This window comes from Epinephelus fuscoguttatus, linkage group LG6, assembly GCF_011397635.1.
Source record: "Epinephelus fuscoguttatus linkage group LG6, E.fuscoguttatus.final_Chr_v1".
In the NCBI taxonomy this organism is placed as follows: Eukaryota; Metazoa; Chordata; class Actinopteri; order Perciformes; family Serranidae; genus Epinephelus; species Epinephelus fuscoguttatus.
In genome coordinates, this window is record NC_064757.1 from 43251311 (window position 1) to 43270835 (window position 19525).

The 19525-nt window shown below is 43.2% G+C and overlaps 1 protein-coding gene across 1 annotated transcript in view; it reads right to left on the bottom strand.

Moving 5' to 3' along the window:
* The window catches only part of LOC125889685 (spermatid perinuclear RNA-binding protein-like), a 140264-nt gene that overhangs the window by 13303 nt on the left and 107436 nt on the right, over positions 1-19525 (bottom strand). The window contains exon 12 of the mRNA XM_049577728.1: positions 3363-3571. Within this exon, the coding sequence (XP_049433685.1) occupies positions 3363-3571 (209 nt within the window). The remainder of the gene's footprint in view (positions 1-3362; positions 3572-19525) is intronic.

The window sequence follows — 19525 nt, forward strand, 5'->3', positions numbered from 1 at the left end:
GTCAGGATGACCATCACATGATTACAAAAGTCATCAGCAAACTTTAACTCCAACGTCTCGACACATTCACATCCATCATCTGTGACTGAGCCGTCCTTGAGCAAGGCAGCGAGGCACCTGACAGCTGCTGCCGTGAGGCTGCAAAGTGGCCATCATCAACAACACAAAGACTGGTTGTACTGGGCAGCTCTGACGTGTGAATGTGTAACTGAATGAATAAATGTGTGTGAGAAAGTGTGAGCAGTCAAAGTTAACAAGTTCAATAAAAGCTTTGTCACAAAAAGAACATTCTCTCATCACTCATCGATTTCAAAGAGTCTCTTTGTCTCTTTGTCACTCACTCTGTTCACTCACAGTCACATCTTTAAACACCTGAACTTCAACAAAGAAACAGAATTACCGCCTTGCAGTTGTATGCCTACACAAACCAGTGAAGTTGCAGTTACAGTTCATGTCCATGTCAGCGAAAACATGGATGCTTCACACACAGAAGATCTATACAATCAGCACAGTTTCAAGATCAGTGTCACCAGTTCAGTATCTGACCAAATGTCTCCCCTTCTGTTCCTGAGATATGACGCTGCATAATGACCTGAAAAAGGGTTTTTCAGAACAGTGTGATGTCACAGTGACGTTGACCTTTGGATATATAATATCATCACTTCTTGAATTATGGCTAAAAACATGAATATAATATAGAAGGTATCTTTTATTTGGTGTCTAATCACCTTAAAATCAGAATCATTGTGTTTCACTTCATTAGAATGAGCTGTTTATATCCACATAAGGAGCGGATCATCATTTATGGAGATCATCCCGTTGCTTCATTATGTTTCTACAGGAGCCCAGAACAGACAAACACTGACTCTAGATGGGAACATTTTTGTTTTCACGTCATCCACCGTAGTTAGCAGCCCCTCTGTGACAATCAATTGCCAGAAAACCCTGATATTTAGGGTCCGGGCAGCTATTGTAATCCTAGGTATTCTTCTTCTTTCTTCTTCCGAGGAAATCATACTTCCCATGGGTGAAAACTCACCAAACTTTGCACAAAGGTCCAGTCTCATGCCAGATATCCTCAGCTGTAAACTCAAGCCAATAGTCCTGATGGTGGCGCTACAGCAAGCGTCTAAAGTTCAAAACTTTGAAAATTCATAACAAATCAACCATACGTGCTACAACTTCACAACTTTCATCAAACTGTAGCCCCAATACTGAAGAAACTTTTGTACATTTAAACCTATTAAAAATTATGAAGTTCATCACTCTGTTTTTTTCAAACACTGTAAAACTTCTTAAACCTATCTCCTCCCACAATTTTTGCTCTGTTGACACCAAACTTGCTACAGAGCATCTTCAGACTGTCCTACACAAACTATGTTTCTCAGATTTTTGATTTATCAAAAATTGAGCCTACAGTGCATCAAAATGTTTGACTGTAAACGGTGCTGTAAACATATACATGCAAATTCTTGCTACATAAATCTTCAATGTTCATGAAAAAAATGACAAAATTCTAGAGTCATGGTAGATGATGTGTGGCAAATTTCAGAATTTTATCTCAAAAACTGAATTTTTGACAGCATTTTGAATTTTGCTCTAATGTGAACAATTGGAGTCAATGTAAAAATGGCAAATTTAAACATCAGTTTTTCACTTATGGAGCAAATCAATCATTGTTACAAACAAATTACCAACATCTCCATGCTGTCTAGATGCAATATGTGTATTTTCAGATTTTTGTCTTAATAACTTTTTACAGTGGTGTGAAATCTGCTTTTCCATGCATGGACGGCTGCTAAACCTGCACGTCTGGCTTAGTCAGTTTGTGAAGCTACACATGAATTGTCTCTGACTAATTAGCTCAGTGAGATAGAAATTGATCCTTAGCTGATGCAAAAGGCAGATTGTGTTTCTAAATTCCTAAATGTCTTCCAATTCTTCTGCTTGTTGCTCAGAATTGCCTAAAAATGCCCGGACGCGACCCATCGCTGCACAGCAGCTATAATTTTAGCTTGAAGCTGCTTTACTCACTGTTTTTACCATTTAAATCACCAGGGTTCTCGTTTATTAACAATGTGTACGCACAAAATGAGGCCTGAAAGAGGCGTACGCCACCATGCAAAAGTTGTGATCTATAAAAACAGACTTAAGGAGAAACTTTGACCCATGTTTTTATTCACATTTTGCAAACAGGAAACTGGCAATGGCGAGGTGGAAGCCTGATTGCAAAAACTGTCTGGCTTTTATCTGTACGTACATCTTTAGTATGGATCCTATGCATTGTTATAGAAATGAGACCACTGGAGTGTTTGTATTGGAGAGGAGGAGATCTTTGTGGACAGTTAAGCTCCTTTGTAAAAACCTCCTGTACATCTGGATCAGACATGAGGTGAACACAGGTGAGCACATATTAGCAGGGGCTGGGTAAAGGGGCCATCTGTGAAGTGCCAAACAGGGAGGAAGAAAGACTGATATGTATTGGAAACTGCTTTTTTCTTACCTCTTATTTTTACTGGTTTGAATCAGCAAGGGTCTCATTTATAAAACAGTGTGTAGGATCCATACTCAAAGTGTATCCATCATGTATGTGCAGACAAAAACAGAAAAGGGCATGTGCCAAAATATTCTGATTTATAAAACCATGTGTACACCTGAGAGTGCACAATTTTCTTTTATCAATCCCAAGTCAACTTGGAATTGTCTGCTCATGGATCAGTCTCATATCCAGCCTCTACATGCTCACTTTCAACCATAAATGCACCTCATGAACACTGATCCATAGAAATGAGCCTGCTAAGCAATGAGTCTTTATGGGTGAATCACGGCAATAGCATTTGGACTGATTGTTTCACGCTTCGCCAAAATGATCGTGAGCATTCTCAACATCCTCGACACAGGGATATCATTTGAAGATGAAAGTTTGAACTCTCTCTCTCACATTTAATTCCTACAATTCGGCTTCACTTCACCACCTCACCATCTGCGACGCCAATTTCCCCTCTCTCCATGTGTTCATACACATGGGTCAGAGATTCGCTACAGGTGGCCACATTCTCCTGTCAAGTTTGTTTTGTAGAGATCACAGCTGTTGTGTGGGGAGTGGCGTTCGCCTCTGTCAGGCCTCCTTTTGTGTATGTGCAATGCTTATAAATGAGACCCCTGGTCCGTTTGTGTTGCGGAGGAAGAGACCTCTGCGGACGATTTGACTGCTGAACGCTGAACAAGTTTCAGCTGGTTGCTATCTCTAACCCTCACCTCTGCATTCCACTAAATCCCCCAAATCTTACACATTGTTACTTTAACTTACAGCCCCCAGATTTTTTTAAGTTTCCTGTAAGAGTTCAAACTCAGCTGATTACCTTGAGGGCCACTTGGAGCTTGGCGGTTCTCTTGGAGTTCCCGGTGGCCTGGTAGGTGGTTCCCTGGATCTCCACAGACATGGTGAAGACCGGAGCGTGCACGGGGCCAGACTGGGACAGCAGGCGGTACTGGAGGCCCGGGTGGATCTGGTTCAGACGCATCAGAGCGTTCATGGGGTGGTTTGGATCCGTCATTCTCCAGTCCAGCACTACAGGAGGACAGAAGGACATGTGAGCTATAAAAGCCCCCGAAACACTTGTTCTGTGGTGTCTGTTCATCGTATCACATGACGGAACAGGTTGACTGTCACAGAGTCACTGAGCTGTTACATGAAGTCTGTGTTACATGTATGAGAAGGAGTTGTCATAGGTTACATTATCTTGGCAGAAGAAACAACGAACACTTTGGAAAGACAAGAATCTGTGTGACTGTGTTTCAGAATATATAACAACATAAATACAGTTTGATTTAAGTGATGAAAACCTTTATCAGCTGCTGGTGATTTTAAACTGTTTCAAAACCTACAAGTAAATTTAATTTGTAAATGTAATCACAAAAACACTTCATTAAATGAAACTAAACCACTGCAGGTAAGAAACACAAGCTCCTGACAGTGTTATATTCCAGCAGAGCAGGAATTCACAGTAAAACTGGTTTAGCTGCTGTTAGAACAATATTTACGCTTTAAAATGCAGGAAGCAGCGTTTAATGATCATGTATGTGTTTCTAAGGATGACACTGAGGTGCTTCAAGTTTTAGTTGTATGTTTCTACAGTTCCAGGCAGCCACTGATTCCCATTCACATCTGAACTGTAAGAAAATCAATCAGCACCCTTTTAAAATGTTTCTCAAGTGCTGCAGTTTGATGCTTTTTAAACAGAAGGCAAAAAGAGTGAAGTGAAGGTAAGTCTGAATAAATCTGATTAACGTGGGAACAAAAACATTCATGCCTCCAGGCCAGAAAGATTCAGGTTGGTAAAAAACATTCAGACTGAAAAGATTTTTGAGATTTTTGCTGCTCACCAAGCAGAAAAATATGAAGCCTCAAGATCACGGTCAGTGTAGCCACAGAGACTTTCTGAGACTAAAACAGGCAGTGATGAATGTAAGAGTGAACGGACACGTGGTTTATTCTCTTGATAATGTCGAATATTGTTACACACTGTGTGGCTTCAAACACACACAGGGTTAAAGCCTGCGATGCAGCACTAGTCCGTTAGAACTGAGGAAGCGTCTTGGATGAGAACTGAAACATCAACAAGTCCAGTTGCCTACGATACAACACTTAGGGTCGTATCACAATCCCAGTATCTCTTGAAATAAGTTTTAAAGTGTCAGTTGGGATTCACTAGAGTCACACAACAACACAAACTAACTGATCGAGGCAGCGGTACATCAGCGACTACGTGTTCTGGAAGGTAACATTAGCTTGTACTTGTACTTGTACTTGTACTCGTCGTCCTCCACTTATCCGGGTCCGGGTCGCGGGGGCAGCAGCCTCAGCAAAGAAGCCCAGACAGTCCTCTCCCCAGCCACCTCCGTCAGCTCTTCTGAGGGAACCCCAAGGCGTTCCCAGGCCAGCCGGGTGATGTAGTCCCTCCAGCGTGTCCTGGGGCGGCCCCGGGGTCTCCTCCCGTTTGGACATGCCCGAAACACCTCCCAAGGGAGGCGTCCGGGAGGCATCCTTACCAGATGCCCGAACCACCTCAACTGGCTCCTCTCGATGTGAAGGAGCAGCGGCTCTACTCCGAGTCCCTCCCAGATGTCCGAGCTCCTCACCCTATCTCTAAGGCTGAGCCCGGCCACCCTGCGGAGGAAACTCATTTCGGCTGCTTGTACTCGCGATCTCGTTCTTTCGGTCACTACCCAGAGCTCATGACCATAGGTGAGGGTTGGAACGTAGATCGACCGGTAAATCTAGAGCTTCGCTTTCTGGCTAAGCTCCCTCTTCACCACAACGGACCGGTTAAGCGCCCGCATCACTGCTGACGCCGCCCCAATCCGCCTGTCAATCTCCCGCTAGTGTTTTTGTAAAAGGCATTTGCTGGCTTTGAAGAACGCATCAATAAGTTTGGTTTCAGTTCAGTTCCCCACCAGAAAGGGCTGTTTGATGGTGAAGCAGTGAAATATTATAAATACTATAGTGTACACTTAACCTGGAAATCCAGATGCCACGCCCCTAGCAAATCCGAATTTGCACTGCACGGGGATCTGGCCCCGACGAGCAGAGCCTGGTGAATCGCCTATCGGACCAATCAGATCAGTCTATCTGACAGAGGCGGGCTCTGGGCGGGCGTCACATGATGACGACAGCGCTGCGCCGCAGGAGTCCAAAAGTAAACAACCAAGATGGCAGCTGCCGAAGGACCGCGTCCATTCAATTTAGCTTTGGAAGAAACGCTAAGCCAACTACACTTATCTTTTTCCTTGAGAGAGGAACAGAAGACTGCCCAAGAAGCCTTCGCTTCCAGGAAGGACGTTTTTGCCGTTTTGCCCACGGGATACAGCAAAAGCATAATATATCAGTTAGCCCCACTGGTCAGCAAACAAATGGGGCTTAGTGCAATGAATATGTCACCTTGTTTTTTGCTCTGATTGGCCATCGTGCTATCCAATTGCGTGCGGTGGCATTTGAAATACCTCAGTTAGTGCCGCGCCTTGGGTAGGAAGGGTGTATCGGTGAGGGCCAGACTGAAAATCCTTCTAGATTGGAGTCTGGATTACACTGATTGATTTTTTTAAGGTGGCTAAATACATACAGTTTCACTGCTGCCCTCGTCCACAGCAGTACATTGCTTAGCTTCTGTGGCGGTGCTTCTGTCTGCTTCTCCAAACTGGGGACGAGCCGAACACCTTCGAATGAAGCTTAGAGTAAGTTCAATCGAAAGACTTTCTTTATGCTGTATCCATCTATCCCACTCCCACTGCTTCCTCCAATCAGCTGATTATGGGCGTTCCCTCTCTCAGTTAGCCAATCAAACTTTGCCACGATCTCCTTCAGCCAATCATGTTGCTGCTGCCAAACTTTAAATCTGTTCTCCTCTCTGCTCCTGTCAGCTGTCATTTTAGGCAGAATAGTTTAGCACCCTCCTCCACTCCATTCACCTCCAGTCACCTTATCCAAAGCCAAGGATGAGCTCATCAAAAGCCCACTCCTCTTCACATCCAGATCCTCCGCTTCCTCATCATCTCATCACCACCACCAGCATCTAGACTCCATAGGGGGGAGGTCCCTAATCTACTGAGTCTTTCCCACCCTCCTGGAATATATGACATCATGATGGTGTCATGGTGGTGATGATGGTGTCTGATTACCGAAGATTGCTCACATTTCTCATACTTATGTGCACATGTAAATAAATATTCTTTTCTTTCATAACGAGTCTCTCCTGACTGACCTGCAGGTAACACACTTGGTGCTTCTCACAGTGGAGGAAGGGTCCTTAAACGGCTGAATTTCAAGGAGGGTACGTCTTTGAATCCTGCCGAAGATCTGCTCAATTGTCAAGGATCCTGAGTCCTTCCTTCAGGGAATTTTTCAAGGATACATGTGTGTATCTTTAGTGGGCATTACACACCCATTTTTTGTGCACGATTTGCTGGAATTGAAGGCAGGGCCTCTTCACTGAAGCACACTTGGGCACTTGCGAGCCTGTTCCTGTGTGTGTTCGTCAATGCTTGGAGGGAGTCTCGCCTAACCTGTGCAGGACCTGACTATGAAGGACTCGTCCTTCCAAAGTAGCATCCTTGACTTTGAGAAGCACCAAATGAATATAGTTAAGTACCTCCAACAATCTTTCTTGAAAAAACAAAACAAACAAAAAAACAAACAAAAAAAACATCCCTTTAATCTAAAAGCTAACGCACCTCCAACACTGAATGTCAAAGCAAAGAAAATATTGACACTGTAAAACCTAAAATGCTGTGCTCTTGTGCACAGACTCCATCAGCGGTCAATCTCCATCAATAAAACAAGAGTAATAAGCAATAAAAGAGAGAATACACTGGCTGAGCTCCCTCCCTCTTCATATCCAGCTGATGAGATGACACTGCCCCTGGTGTTACACAGAGCCACTTCACACCTCCACACTGACAAGAGGTGAAGAGAGCTCTCTGCCTCCCCGGAGCCTCTCAGCAGTAATATCTCACAGATGAATTGAAAATGAAACCGTGACACTGGGCGACATCTATTATAACAAAAGTGCTGACGGTCTCCATAATAAATGCTTTTATTCCCTCTGCTGTGAGTCCAACTTCGTAACTGAAAGTTCAACATACAAAATTTGCTTAAAGGGACAGTTCACCCCAAAATCAAAAACATTTATTGTTCCTCTTACCTGTAGTGCTGGTTATCAGTCTAGATTGTTTTGGTGTGAGCTGCAAAGTGTTGGAGATGTCTGCCTTCTCTCCAGTATAATGGAACCAGATGTCACTCAGCTTGTGGAGCTCCAAGCACCGAAATATGTTTGAAAAACTCAACACAAGTGTCTCCTTTAAGAAATCCTGACCTGGTTACTCAAGAAAATCCACAGACCTTGTTGAGAGCAGTTTCATGTACGAACTACTTTCTTTCTACTGAACTACACCTGCCATGCGCATCACCGCGCAGAAGGAAGGAAGCATATACTCATTGATGAGAGGCTCGTGATCGCAACAGCACAAGATGTTAACATAAATGCTGTGCTCTTTGCCTGAGCTGTAACGTTAGCTAGCTCAGTGACGCTAGGTGAGGTAGCAGTAGATACACACTTCCTTCTGCACAGTGATACGGATCGTGGGTGTAGTTCAGTGTTAATTTTGGCAGCTATTTTAGATTAAGTCTTGGTCTTAAGATGAAAATGCTTATTAGTTTAACTCACATTTTTGTCATTTTTAGCTCCACCATCCACAGTCAGACATGCATGGCTGATTCTTTACTGCTAAATTACAGCACACAACTCGCACCAACATCTGGCACTGCTCTGGTGTGAGTGTTTTTGCTGGTTAGTGAAACATCCTGGTGCAGACTATTTGCTGGAGTTTACCAGCCCGTTGCTCAAACTGCATTTGAAGATAATTACGACCGTTCTCGGCTTTCAGTTGCTAATAGTCCACCACGAACATTTTCGTCACCATCTTGTCAACGAAAATAAAACTTATTGGGGTGTCGGTGGCTTAGTGGCAGAGCAGGTGCCCCATGTACAAGGCTGTTGCTGCAGCGGCCCGGGTTCGAATCCAGCCTGTGGCCCTTTGCTGCATGTCATCCCCCCCCTCTCTCTCTCTCCCCCCTTCACGCTTACCTGTCCTGTCCATTAAAGGCAAAATGGCCCAAAAAATATCTTAAAGAAAATGAAACTTATATTTTGTCTCAGTTTTTGATATCAAGATCTATTTTATCTCGTCATTGTCTCGTTTTTGTCATGGAAAAAAGGTTGATGAAAAATCTTCCTCATAGTTTTTGTCAACAAAGTAAATACTGGTGTAGTTCAGTAGAAAGAAAATAGTTCCCACATGACACTGCTCACAACAAGGTCTCTGGATTATCTCCGGTAAACAGGTCATGATTTCTGTAAAGAGACATTGCTGTTGAGTTTTTCAGATGTGAGAAATGAGAGGAGGCAGACATCTCTACGGCCGATATCTTCAACACTCTGCAACTCACACCAAAACAATCCAGACTGATAAACAGCACTACAGGTAAGAGGGAAAATAAGTTTTTGACTTTGAGGTGAACAGTCCCTCTAACTCTGCTGAGTCTGTAAACACTTCAGATTAACAGACAGTTATTAGTCATAAAAATGAGACCTGACAGTCCGAACCTTCAGTATCACTGCAGTCTATAGAAATAACTCTCACATGTTGCACTTGATAAAGTTGAAAAGAGAGATTTTTCTGAGGGAAGTCACAGAGGTCAGATGTTCCAGACGCTTCTGCTGTGGTCAGGTAAAACATAAATGTCTATTAGACTTTAATCCTACAGTTTTATGCCTCTTAAAGGTCCAGTGTGTAGGACGTAGGGGGATATACTGTCAGAAATTAAATGTAAGTTTTCTTTAGTGTATAGTCAGGGGCGGAAATCCCGGGGGGGACAGGGGGACATGACTCCCCCTTCAGTAAAGCTGTACCCCCCTAGAATCATTTGAGACACAATTAATAATTTTTGAACAATGCAGTAGTATTTATTAAAAGCACAATGTAAGCAGTGCTCATTATAATCGCGCAATAATGTGCTATTTAAATCTTAAAAGATTTAGTCCCCCCCTCCCATTCCTAGTAGTGGTATATCCCACACTCTTTCCAATGGGCGGGGCTGCTTGGCAGCAGTAGCAGCGCGTGGCTGGACCCGCTGCCCACATCGCGCATCGTAGGGTAAGATGTTCACTCACACAGACACAGTTTAACTTACACTAGACTCACAAGTCAGTCTTTAGACGCTTTGCTTAACTAAAGACCGATGACTTTCTCCCTGATTTTGTGTTTAGATGGGCGGATACAATTTCAGAGTTTAAAAAAACTCCCTACGTTGCAGAACCAATAGTAAATCTGCAGGGCGGTCCTCCTGAACTCTTGTGCTTGTAAACATAGTCGAACTGTAAAAAATGGCTCAGTCGTGCTCGCAGAAAACGCAGTCAAAGTTAATGGATGTTTGTCGCGTTTGCGGCGACACAATCTCGCCAACTAAAAGAAACAAACATAATCTTTTACAAGGCCATGACTCATCCGTCCGGCCGGACTATAGAGGGAATCACCTTGTTGTTTACAAATACTTCCAGGTAGAAAACCAGCAGAGCTTTTAGCTATCTGTATAGCCTATATATCACATTTTTCACATCACTGTATCACCGTTTGGACTAATCCGATGTTTGTAAAGTCTACAAACACAATGACTGAACAAACATTACTATTTCTGTGTGCACGTTTAGCTGGGCTAATTGTTAGCTGTTAGCCCTGTTAGCCGTTAGCAGTGTCTGTAATAGGTAATAACTCATTAAACAGTCCATGAAAAAAAATATCTTTTCCAGCGGATATCTTAGTTACAACATGATTGAGCTAGCAAAGCAGTTTTGTGTGGTATTTATTCAGTTTTGGGAAATCACGATGTCTAGAAAGCATCAGTGGCTGCAGCTGACAGGGACAGCTAACAGCAGCAGCAAAGCTAACATCAGGACGTCATCTGTTAAAAGCCTTCCGTTGTCGGATACGACATGAAACTACTCCAGTTAGCTCAATCATGTTGTAACTAAGACATCCGTTGGAAAAAAAATATTTTCTTCACGGATGAGCACACGTTTGATAAAACAAAGTTAAATCTCTCGGCATCCATTTTCAAGCTCTCTGTGTCTTTGTTTCTTTGCGGACGAGAAAAGGGGGAGCGCACATCTCCGAGAAGGCGTGTCCTTTTCAAAAATGCAAGAGGCGTTGCTTTGTTGCCGGCCGTTTTCGCCGGTGTGTTAAACACACTTTAGAAAGGAGCGTCCCCAGACTATCAGAAGGCGGAGATCTCTGATTGTCTGGTGGCAAGACTAAACTTACACAAGTTACAACACATCCCATTTACTGTTACAACAAGCCCCAGGCCCAGGCTGATAATATCAACTGTCTCAACATTTCTCCTGCATTGTTCAAAAGCCTACTCAATTACAAGTGCTGCTAAGCTAAAAGCTAATGATTAAGCTCAGAGTTTAGTGATAGTCAGAGAGGACAGGAGAGAAAGAAGAGGGAGAGGACAGGACAAGAGCAGTCAGTGGCAGAGCAATGGGTACCTGTCTGTAGGCTCTCCACCTGTCAGTGAGAGAAACATGAAAGACGTGCAGACGAGGAGCGGTCATTACGCACGACTATTACGCACAGTTGTGAGGTGCACAGCGGCAGATCTGACAGCACACTGTCTATAAACCAGTTTACCAGTTTAATTGCAGGAAATGTTTAGTTTTAGTTTTAGTTTAGTTAGTATAGACATTCACTCTGCCTGTTGGAGAGACAGAGAGAAGATTAAAGCGTCAAACTGCGGTAAAAGATGCTGTATAAAAGACAGGCTACAACTTTTTTTCCTTGTCCCCCCCTGGAATTATTCTCTAAAATTTTACTGTTTATTGTCCCCCCCAACTATGAAATGGGATTTTCACCCCTGTGTATAATCACCTGAAAATTTCAGAGATCGCTTCTCTCCACTCCAGGAAACTTTACAAATATAAAACCTCCATGGATCATAAATTGATAATACAAAGAGTCATAACTGACCTTGTCTAGACGTCTCTTTTATAATGTTGGTCTATGAGGAAAATGCTTTTTGGACCTCAGGGGTTTATTTCATTGCAATGCCACGAGTGAGCACTGGGAAAAATTAGTTGAAGGCACGTTGCACCGCCAAACCAAACACTGGCACTAGATACATGTAAGGCCATTCATATTTGCGCATCACTCACCGTAGTTTGAAGCCCATCTTTAACATGACACTGTTTTATTCAGCATTCTTACCAATTTAAATCACCTGCTCTGTTTGTTTTGGCTCCCAGTATAAACCTCCTGAATATTAAACACTGAAGGAATTCTAACTGGGAGAAGTTTCAGCTGGTTGCAATCTGCAGTCCTCATCACTAAACCTCCCTATATCTTACACACTGCTCCTTTCAGATACTTTATTTTTTGAATTCATCTCCCAACATGTCTTTGATTGACCAGTCTGATTGGTGATTGGAAGCTATAGAAGACAATTAACTCGTCTTAACAGAAGTTTTACACTTCTTACACTAAACTAAATGCTGAGGGAAAACACTGTATGGCCAAAAGTATCTTTTATAGTAGTAAACTGATGCACTTATTGTGAGTTACATGATGAACATTGTCTGTCAAATGAATATAAGTTATAATATATCCCTCTCTGAGAAGCTTTTACAGATCAGGAAATTTATTTCAGCTGTGATCGGTAAACAGGAGGTGGAAGAGAGTCTTTCATAGTTCGTCTTATCTACAACATTCATTAAGTAAAAACTTCTGATGGTTGTTTTTGGGCCTTTGACACTTGATAACAGGAGAACTTTCTTCAAGGTTTGTGGAGTCCAAGCGGAGGCCAACAGGCTTCAAACTGAAGGAGTCAAACTGAGAAATGTTTCAAAGCTAAAATATCTCAAGGCTAAACTTCAGTTACTGCTTTTAATCAGTGATGGACTTGATGACATCGAGCCTGAGCCAAAATTCGCTTTCATTTCTCATCACTCTGAATAAGAGACTGTTTGTTATTTATGAGGGGGGAGGAGGTGGTGCAAAAAGAGGGAGGCATGTCGAATAATTTTTTGATCACTGGGGACCCAGAAACTGTAGAAACTGAAATTATCGTTGGATTTTCAAATTTCTGAAACCTTCAAATCATTAACTCATTTAAAATTTGGCCGAAAATAAACGCATTGCATTTGCATGAACTATCCAGCACCAGAGTGAAAAACTGAGGCTTTTTTCAACAAACATCAAAGTCAGAAATATCTAATAACTATTTACGGGTGAAGGAAGGGTTGTGCATTTTCCGCCAGTCACTTAGGGAGTCTCAAATAAATAAATAAACAAAGTCAGACCCCAGCCAGCCCCCTCCTCTAATAAATGAAGAACAGTCCCTGATAGCACTGTGAAACAAAATTTATAGAGACATCCTCCCTTAGAACTTGTCGCAGTGTGTGAGAATGTAAAATCGAATCACTTTAAACGATCACGTTGTCTAGAAAATAGTCATTAACTCCATATCTTAAACATCTTGATAAAGATAATGCTGTGATAATGACTGTAATGTTAATTCCCTCCATATGTCCACCCACAGATGTCCTCTGTCTAACAGGTGTCACTGAGAGAATACTTACAGCCGCTTCGACACACACACACTTGTCTTTTGTCCTGCAGTCAGTGTGTGTAATGACTGCGAGGGTCTGACAGGCACTTAAGACTCAAGTGTGGTTCACTATGAATATGGATGGAGACGATGCTGTGTAAAGAGATGGATGTGAAGGTGCTGATGGACAGGTGCTAGGAGGAAGAGAGGGGGAGGTGTTAATGCACTCTGTGTGTGTGTGCTGTGTGTGTGTGTGTGCGTGGTGGGAGGCGGTGAGATAATTGCGTGGCGGCAGCCGGCAGTATTAATCCCTCTCTATCTCTGCCTCCCGTCACCTTCTTTGAACTGGAAGCAGATGAGAGTTGCCGGGGACGATCGTCCCAGTGAGGGCCAATTTAATTACTGTGACACCGGCAGACAGGAAGGAGGGAGCGAGGGAGGGAGGGGAGAGAGGGAGACAGGGCGGGAGGAAGACCGGGAGAGAGATGACAAAGTAACAGTGAGAGGAAGAGAGAGACGTATACCTACATACATATACCCCTTCTCCACCGAAATGAACGTGTGCATGTGGGAATTTTAAACATGGGACAACCTGCTAAAAATAGAGAGCAGGAAACGCCCCATGTCATCTCCGCCTTTTCTTTCTTTTCTACAGTGGAGGAGAAACTGGTGGTAGTGGTTGCTGGATACCCAGAGCTATACGGCCTGATGATAGACAGCAGGTTGTCAAACTGCCCCTGAGTCATCCTAAAATCTGCCTGTAAACGTCCATGATGGAGGAGAAGCTCCTGGACCAACTGGTGGTACTCCCCATGATCCAGCCTCTTTTTTAGGGTCTCATGTACCCACACAGATCTCTGTTTATCTGCTGACAGCCTCTCACCCTCAACCAGAGCTACAGACAGCACCCTCTGCCTCAACATGGCAGGAAAAATAGACAGTAGATTGATTACAGAGGAAGGTTAAGATAAGGAGGTGACAGGGTGGTTGCATGGCAACAATAAAAAGGTGCAGCAGGTATTTTTTTTTTTTTTTTTACTCGTGGCATTCAATATTAAAAAAGGTAGGGTGGTACACCTTGTGTTTTGCAACCTGCAAAACATTTTCTGTGTGATCGGGGCCTTATGCTCGATGATACGTAGAAGGAGACGCATGGGGGCCTCTGTCCGTACTCTGGGGTCATTTCGTCCGTATTTGTGCATGTTCCCTGAAAGCTTACGAATACAGACAAAGCAATGCTGCACCTGAGATTTTAAAGGCTTTGCATTGTGGTTCAAGGGAGATACGACCACAGGAGACAACGAAGTCATTTAAATAATTGCGGAACGGAATGAACCGGTTATTGAGAATTCTCTGCCCAAATGTCTAGATGTATGTAATGGCCTCACAGAACGCCGCCGTCTACAACGCTGCCTCATTTATAGGTACACATTACGACCTCCTCCACCGTCGCCTCATTCCTTGTTGTGTGCAACTATTAAGTCTCTATCTAAAACTTGTTGCAGACCAATTTAGAGAGATGTTAAAGAGCTGCTTGGACAGAAAGGAAAAGCATTTTATGGTGGCCCGTCATTGCTTTTTGTGCAGCAGGAAAGAGGTTTTATACTGTGTATAGTTCCTACATCAATGCACTGCTGAACTCCTTTAGATTTGCAGAATTGTCTTATATTGTCTACAACAGCATTCTTCCAGACACTTTGAAACTGGAGAAAACTTAAAACTTGATGATTCACAGAGAAGTTCTGATGCTTCTTATTTTCCTACGATTTCTGTGCAGATTTATGGAGGTTTATTGGTGATGGACGTCTGAGACAGCGACATCCTGGGGAAGTCACATCGAATTCAAAAATATGTGCATCATGTCTGAGTTCAGATCTGAGTTAGTCTGAGCTGCAGCTGCTGACTGTGTTGGTAAGTGCAGTGCTTGAAGTGGGCCAGTACTCACTGGGACACAGTACCAGCACTCTGCAGTTTACTCTCTGATGTACCGAGACTTTTTCCTGCACACCAGCACATCTCACAAGCTGCTGGTTCTCTCTTGCCCCTCTCCATATCAGCTTCTTCATGATTCATTTTGGCTCTCAATCAGCAGCATTACCCAGAGGGCACGACGTGACGTTCACCTGTTCCTGTTCTCCTCTCCCTGCTTCTCTGTGTTGGCGGCTGGTCTAATGGAGCTTTGAAAGTCAAATCATAAGTTACTATATAATGATGAAAACTCTGTGTGTGTGTGTGTGTGTGTTCCATGTTTTTCTCCTCACTGACTTGGTCAATCCATGTGAAATTTGGCACAGTGGTAGAGGGTCATGGGAGGATGCCAATGAAGCAATATTACATCAATTGGCCAAAGGGGGGCGCTATAGCAACCCACTGAAATGTCAAACTTTGAATGGGCATATCTCATGCCCCGTATGTGGTAGAGACATGAAACTTTGCACAGAGATGCCTCTCCTCATGAGGAACACATTTGCCTCAAGAACCCATAACTTCCGCTTATATAGATTTTCCGCCATTTTGAATTTTTTGAAAAACACTTCAAATGGATCTCTTCCTAGGAAGTTTGAGCGATCTGCATGAAACTGGGTGAACATAATCTAGGGAGCAATATCTAAAGTTCCCTCTTGGCAAAAGTTGGAAAACTTCCTAAAACTGAGCTTCTATAAGGCAATGAATATTGCGGAGGGCGTGGCTCATCACATAAAGGTGTAGAACATCTCAAGGGTTTTTTACTAAACTTGGTAGATATGTAGAACAGGACGCCTCAAGGTGACTGGAGAAATTTAACTCTAATTGGCAACTGGGTGGCGCTATAACAACAGAAAAATGCTTCAAAATGGCTAAAATGCGACCGATCGCTGTGGCTCCCCCTGTGGACCAATGTTGGTGTTGTTTCTAATGTTTGGTATGACTAAGTCATGGTATGGTATGCTGTACATAATCACGGAAACTGTCAGTGTGTCATTCTGTCAGTCAGTCATTCTGTCTGTCCCATGTTTTTCTACTCACTGACGTGGTCAAGCTATGTGAAACTGCACATAGGCATTGAGGACTGGCATAGGTAGAAGGTGACAAAGCCACCAATGGCTATGGACTAGTAAAGTAATATAAGTCGTTACCAACAGAAGAATATTACTACATTTGCAATGTCAGGTTACACGTTACCACCCAAAATTAACTGTTGATTGTTTTTATTTTTTATTCACTCATCTGCGTCTAAGGAGTTGGGCTCCAGTTTGCTTTTTTTCATCTCAGTGATCGGCACATCTGGGGGATTCTGTCAAATGACCGTTAGTATGTTGGATGTTTTTCCATTAAAATTTCCTACAACAAGCAACTGTGACTGTCCCCTCCTTACACAGCTGTCTCCAATGCTGTTGTAGCTGACTGGCACACCAGAACACTCACAGGTGAGTCTTCTAACTCTGGTGTGTACATCTGCGCTTGTCATAGTGACTGACTCGCCAATCCATTTGTTGTGCTAACCTGAACCTTAGCGTTTGTCTATTGTGTTACATCTGATAAGCCCACACATCATGATCCCTATCTCTTAATTTATTAGAATTTGATCCTATGTCTGTCTGTCCTTGTGTCCAAGGCTATTCATTTATTGAAAAAGGTCGAGGCTGGTAAATTGTTCAGTATCATCACACTGTTGTTGATATAAGAGGGTGAAATTAGACCAAGTGGTAACCACGGCATGTGAATGCATGAGTGCGTCAGATTTACTGGAGGAGAACCATCATTAGGCTGAACAATATCCCCCATCACTGGATTTATATGTCAGTAAACTACAATAAAGTTGACCCTACAGTGCTCTGATTACTGGCTATGAAACAACATGACCCTCGTACATGTTATAGCACTTAGAAAGAAAACCAAACAAAGTGAAACTCTATCAGGGGCTGCACCTTATCAAAATAAATCCAAACCTCTATGACCTTTAATGTGAAAGGACAGACACAGGAAGTGTCCACACTCAGCAGTCAGACAGGAGTCAGGTTAATCTCCAGGGCTGGTACCTGCGGTTATTCCACAGGCTAGTTAATAACATGTCGGGCAGGAAATCCAAAGTGTGGGATCATTTTGAGAAGGTGAAGGACGAACCCAAGGTGATATGTAAACTCATCTTCATTGGTCGACTACAAACATGACGTATCATCTGAAACATGGAAGTAGCTACATGCCCATTAGCCCACAGCATCATTAACAGGCGGCTCGCTCAGTGTGTGACGTGCACTTGGAGATAAAATATAGGCCTATATTAATGAAGGTTCATTAGTACGGTTTGTATTTCTCTGTAATGTAGCACAATGTTAACAATGTTACTGACACTATTCTTTCTCTCACCTTCAACTCAAACCACCAAAATATATCATTTCATCATTACATTCATATCAGAAACATGCAGGAGACGAGTCCACTGATGGACCCTGATGAGGACTGTTGGTTGACTGGGAACATTCTTAGTCGGGGGCAGCAAGTAAAATGGTAAAGTAACTTAATACTTTCAAATGAAGATGACTAATGATATGTAATGAACTGCATTTTTATGAAACATGCCCAACACTTGCAGCATGAAGGAGAAGTTTCCCTTTATCTTTTCATTTTAACTCAGACCAGGATCTTTATCCAAAGGCAAACTTGTCTCAACAGCGCTGATGTAACGTTAGCATCAGCAAAACCACCTGCGGCTCCGTCCACCTCTAATGAGACGACCACTTCTTTTCAGTAACCTGGTTTGTGTTGTTCATCCATCGCCAGTGAACTGACTCCCTTTAAAACCTCAGGTGAGTAACAGCAGCACACTCACCAGCATGCTCCAGTCTCCATCTGCATATTGTAGTGTATATATTGAATATAGCTTTTATTTCAGTGCCACCATCACTGCTTCTATCTTTTCATGCTAACAAAAATCCTAATCTCAGGTGACGTCACACTGAGCTGAATGATCCTCTCTGATGAAGACTAAAAATCACTGATGGACAGTTTGACGTTGACATTAAGACAGTGACACACAGACCTTCTCTAACCTGAGCTCTGATAACCTCTGAATGTGTCTTTCAGCTCCAGCAGCTTCATTTCCACAAGTTTTTTTTCTCCTCGCTGGCAGCTATTTAGAAATCTGATAACTTCACACAATTTTCTGCTTCAAGGAAACATTTCACTTAAAAGCCAACAGCTCCTTGAAGAATTTAACTGCCTTTTAAACCTGTTTGGTGCAGCTGGGCGACGCGCTGAATGATGCCACTTTGAGATACAGTGAGCCGGTGACAATTCAATGCACTGTACTGGATTCCTAATACGATGGTGTGGAGATATCAGACATGGCTGCTGAATTTCAAACGCTGGGCTACAATGGAGCGCAGTCGGGCAGCGTCGAGGTATTTTCTCTCCTCTGATACAGAGATTGAAGTGAAAACCTTCTGACAGCAGGTTTAACCTGACAGGCCGTCCTGATCCTCAAACACAGAGAGAGCGTCCTGGTCTCTAAGAAAAAGCTCAGCCTCACTGCTCGCTGCTTTCAGCTCCACTGACTCGCTTTTCCACCTTTTACACAGAGCCTGTCAGGAAGCACCTTGTTTACAGTCAACTGTAGTTTACAACGCACACACACACACACACACACACACACACACACACACACACACTGAACACCACAGCCTTTTGTCTCTGTCATTAGCTACAACTGAGCGACAAAGTCTTCAATCAATATCCACTTATCTGCTGTTAAGAGACAAACACTCAGCTTCCTCCTGGGGAGTCGGCGTGCACGTGATGTGGATCCAACCAACAACACTGACGACCTGACACCTCATGTGTGCTTACATGTAAGATTTGCTGTTTTTATTCTAGAAAATTCACAGTTTTCAATCTTATCAAGTGGAGAGGCATCTTAAGCGCTGTTTGCATGGGAAGAGTGTTACGTGGGGAGGTCAGGTCATTTGTAACAATACGTATCATCAGTCAGGAAGTCGGCCATATTGGAGATACTGGAGGTAAACAATGCAACTGGACAAGAATAATAATAATTATGATGAATAATTATGATTATTTTTCAGGGCTTTTGTGCCCTTCATTTGACAGGACAGTGGTATTGTGAAGGAGAGAAAAGTGGGGGGATGACATGCAGCAAAGGGCCACAGGTCAAATCGAACCCACAGCTGCTGCAGCAAGTACATAGCCTTTGTACAAAGTAGGCCTGTCACAATATGCGGTAAGTCGGTTAATTGCACGGTAAATTCAAAGGGAGACAGTAACTTTTTGGCAGCGATTAATTGCCATATTCACGCGTGTTTGTTTTCCTCGTCTCTCTCCACCAAAGAGACTGGACGTCAAGAGCGTTCACTGCCGTGCATCGTCTGGCAG